This window comes from Gigantopelta aegis, unplaced genomic scaffold (genome assembly GCF_016097555.1).
Source record: "Gigantopelta aegis isolate Gae_Host unplaced genomic scaffold, Gae_host_genome ctg3296_pilon_pilon:::debris, whole genome shotgun sequence".
NCBI classification, from domain to species: Eukaryota; Metazoa; Mollusca; class Gastropoda; order Neomphalida; family Peltospiridae; genus Gigantopelta; species Gigantopelta aegis.
The window spans coordinates 75001-80000 of NW_024533267.1; the positions used below are offsets into that span (position 1 = coordinate 75001).

General features: G+C 36.4%; 1 protein-coding gene across 1 annotated transcript in view; it reads left to right on the forward strand.

Moving 5' to 3' along the window:
* Positions 1-5000, forward strand: part of LOC121392030 — a 20249-nt gene that overhangs the window by 12235 nt on the left and 3014 nt on the right. Inside the window, exon 7 of the mRNA XM_041523435.1 lies at positions 3651-3732. Within this exon, the coding sequence (XP_041379369.1) occupies positions 3651-3732 (82 nt within the window). The remainder of the gene's footprint in view (positions 1-3650; positions 3733-5000) is intronic.

Here is a 5000-nt window from a genome sequence, read left to right on the forward strand (position 1 = left end):
ATTTCCTATTCGATATTTGTTTTCTTTGCATTTACATGAAAACAAACCCAAACCCCGACAGGTTTTATATACAAATCATCATATAAAATGCACGAAGTTGACTTAATTCCACTTTTTAAAAATCTCTGTGTTCGGAATGCACGTTATTTCTCCTATAAATAACTAAGGTCATTTGCATATCAAAAGATTGGGATCTGAGGCTACGTGAAGGCCATTATAGCTTGTTTCACTAAATCAAGGTTATTATTGTTTTGCATTGTCTAATCTTTCCGTTAAACATAGATGTAAACAAACAGAACATGTAGCCCTTTCTTGTAGGTGCATTATATTTAATCAATTTAGCTAATGTATTATGTATTTTTATTTTATTATATCAATTATATATTAGCATACCATACCTAACCTAACACAACTGAGGTGTAGCACAGTAATAAACACAAATCACCTCATTACACCGGAAGCAGGAATGTGCTTTCCAATTTATAAATAAATTTAATGCAGGGCCGGACCCAGAAGACCAGGGGGGGGGGGGATAAAATGTCAAAGGCCACCAACATCAAATAATAATATTTTTTTTATTTAATTTGCCTCTAAATTGGGAACTCATACGTATATATATATATATATATATATATATATATATATATATATATATATATATATATATATATATATAGTATTTATGGTGGTGCTAGGGGCTGGGGTTTGGGGGTTGGGTGTTACATTTGTAATGCGAAAAACCAAAGGGCTATTGTTCGGACTCGTATGGGTTCAACCACTTTTTCATCCCGCAGACACAGCCCTGAACGTCCAAAATACGATAGCATTGCTTGATCAATAACATCATTATTTCGATCTATGACTGCACGTGCTATTGTAGCAATGTGTAAACCACGTAAAATACAAGTTAGGTAGGGTATATAAATTCATTGAAAATGTATTAGTCGACATTCTTGTTATTGTTATTTGAGGAAAAATATGGGTAAATCGAAAAACACTTCAGTTGATGTAAAATCGTGTATTAAGAACGTTTTCGATTATTGTGAAGATGAATATCAGCGCGGTAGACCTAGGTATGCTTCTTATCGAATTGTCGATCGAGTTGCCGCTGCACTTAAAGTTTCGGTTTCAACAGTAAAAAGAACTGTAAAAAATCTAAGCTCCCAGAATCCGAGCACAGAATTCACTGTTAAAAAACGCGACCGAAAACTGATCGATTTATTTGATAAAGATGTTATTAGACGACGAGTATACAGATTTTATAGAGAGGGCGAATTACCTACATTACATAAGATTAACGTGGCTTTAAGGGAGGAATGTGGAATCAACATATCCATATCAACTTTACGAAGAACACTCCATGACCTCGATTTTAAATACCAACATATGTCTACAACCGGAAAAGTGATTTTTGAGGACGCCAATATATCAGACAGGAGACTGTCCTATCTCCATGACATATCCAGTTTACGAGAACAGGGGTATTTAATAGTGTATCAAGATGAGACCTGGGTGAATGTCAACCACACAACATCCCACCACTGGACAGATATCCACCCGGGCACAAGTACCGCCAATCACCTGCCGAAATCAGACGCTGCTGATAGAGTTCCTAAACTCTGTTCGGTGACTGGGAAGGGAAAAAGACTTATTATTTGTCATGCTGGCTGTGATAAATATGGATTGATAGATGGCTGTGAATTGATCTTTGAGGCTAAAAAACACAGACGGAGACTATCATGGTGAGATGAATCATGACAATTTCATCAAATGGTTTGAAGAACAACTTATGCCTTCTCTACCAGAACCTTCTGTTATCGTCATGGATAACGCAAGCTACCACAACAAATTAACTGAGATTACACGATGTCCTGAACTAAACGCTAAAAAGGAAGAAATTCAGTCGTGGCTACGAAACAAAAATATACCTTTTGAGAGTAACATGACAAAGCCAGTTCTTTATGAAATTGTGAAAAGTAACAAATGTGCACAGCAATTTGTTACTGATGATATTGCTGAACGCCATGGGCACTTGTGTCTAAGACTGCCGCCAAGACATTCTGAACTCAATCCGATAGAACTGATCTGGAGTCAAGTCAAAGGGCACATAGCTCGTCATAATGATGGTAAAATAACCACGGTGCGGAGAGAACTTGCACATGCATTGAACTCTGTCACACCTACACACTTCTCTGACGCAGTTAAACATGTAATAAAGATCGAAGAAGATTTTAGAAAACAAAATAGTTTTATAAGAAATAAAATACCCCCTGTGATAGTCCCCCTTAACGAAGATAGTGATGAAGAAATGAGTTTGTCGACTGATTAAGTTATTTCTCCATACCCATCAGGAGTATTACTTTAATGTATGCATGAACTCTTTAACACCAAAAACAATTTATTTCCATATCATTCACTATCAAACAACCTAACAACCTATAAACTAATCGACTAGAAATGCATATAGACTACACATACATACGAGAGAAATGTTTATTTAACGACACACTCAACGCATTTGATATACGTTTATGTGGCGTCAGACAAAACGGTTAAGGAGCATTATGACAGTGAGAAAGAAACTCGCTACCGCCACATGGGCCACTGTTTCCGATAAGCAATTTTGATAAGCAATAAGGGACGTTTTATATGCACCATCCCATAGACAGGATAGCACATACCACAGCCTTTATACATCAGTTGTGGTGCACAGGCTAAAACTAGACACAACCCAATGGGTCCACCATGTGGGATCGATCAGTCGACCTGCCATGAGCGAACGCGTTACCTCTGAGCTACGTCCCGCTCCATATACAAAAGAAGCCTCAAGTGGGGTTGGGGTTGTGCAGAGGGTCACACCTCCACCAATCGCATGCATACCATATTCTTCTCTCTCTCTCCCTATAACCATAGATTAAAATATGTTGAGTGCGTCGTTACATAAATGACGTTTCTCTCTCTCTCTCTCTCTCTCTCTCTCTCTCTCTCTCTCTCTCTCTCTCTCTCTCTCACTCGCTCTCTGTATGTATGTCTCTCCCTTCAGCGCGCGTACTTGTGTATTCCACAATATAATTATAATATTTGATACATTTTTTTTTTCAAACAGGTTTTGTCACTTGAACTCCCCACCTGAATCCGCGCCTGCTTCATGTTTACAGATATTTTCTTAAATATAGGTCATACTACGATTTGTGCGGATAGGACGATAGAACCGAACATTAGTTTGAAACGCACTATAGAATGATGCTTTTGATATGCAAATAACCTTAGTTATTTATAGGAGAAATAACGTGCATTCCGAACACACAGAGATTTTTAAAAAGTGGAATTAAGTCAACTTCGTGCATTTTATATGATGATTTGTATATAAAACCTGTCGGGGTTTGGGTTTGTTTTCATGTAAATGCAAAGAAAACAAATATCGAATAGGAAATAAACGTAACATTTGCAAAAAACTTTGGGTCTAAATAATTGAACAGGATAATAGTAATACATGTATATGAAATATTTTGGGGTTTCTGCTTGTTTCCGTGTCAAGAAGAGAAAAGAAGTAGAGAATAAAAATTAAATCTAATATTAAATAATAATAATAATAATAATAATAAATAATAATAATGTGTGTATGAGTATATACAATGATTCTTTTTCAGGTGGTTTGGTAGCTTGTATTGTTGTTGGAGTACTAGTATTGCTAGTCTTGGCAGGAGTTATCGTACTTGTATGGATGAAAAGGTAACAGTGATAACATCCGTTTAATACCAAACAATGATTGAATATGTTCCCTATTACAACTACGTCGTGTTAAATACATTAGAACACATAACGCGGTATATTTAATACCATAAAGAGGGTTACCAATAGGAATTGTTTCTATATTTTGTTGCGCGACACGAGCGACAAACATATATTAACCAATCAAACAACTTTTACTTGGCGGTTTCGACTGTTGATAACAATGATAAAACAAAGACTGTCGTTATGATCGCGTCTGGTTAGGATATAAATATTATCGCATCGCTCGCGTCGCACGCGTCCGGTTAGAATACAGCTTTAGAAATATGAAACTCATAATGTTGTAAACGGACATCACTGATAATAAAAAGGAGTTGCAATTATAATTATTTAATTTTATTGTTATTATTTAAAATGTCTTTATAGGATTCGTTTCTTTAATACATTTCGTGGCTAATATATAATTTTAAAATAATAATAAATAAAATGTTGAAGAATGCCGTCACCTTTAAGTAACTAAATGTAACGATCTAAAAAGACGTTCTTCTTTCTTTTAAATTATTTTTGTGCTTATATCCAATTGAGATTCAAGCATACTGTCTTGTGCTATCAGCTATCTGGGCTGTCTGTCCAGGACAGTGGATTAGTTGTTAGTTGATTAGTGAGAGAGAAGTTGGTGTAGTGGTCTTATACCTACCCATTGAGTCGTTAAAACTCGCTCTGAGTGGAAGCCGGTACCGGGCTGCGAACCCTGTACCTACCAGCTTTATGTTCGATGGCTTAACCACGACACCACCGAGGCCGGTATACTTTAAAAAAAGAAAAAAAAAAGAAAACCCCTAAATGAAGAAAAAGACCCACCCCCCCCCCCCTCTAAATGAATGAATGAATGAATGTTTAAAGACACCCCAGCACGAAAATAGACCCGAAAAACTAGCCAAAGGATAACTTTTAATGATATGGTTAGCTAGCAGTATCCTTAACAATAATGGTGTGGCTAGGAAACTTCTCTATTAACAGCTGAAAGGCGGTTCGCTTTACACTGAGGAATCTTAGTCAATGTGTGCGGAAGCAGATTTCGAGAACATGTTTTGTAAATATATATATGCCGACCGCTCGTTTCTACATAGGCCTTAGACACAGATTTCACCCTGTATTACGGTCATAATATTTTTGACTTGATAATGTGAATATGTTAAAGGAATTTCCTGAATTATTCGCCCAAAAAGAAAACCGCTAGTTGGTTTAAGTTGAAGTTGTATTTTGAT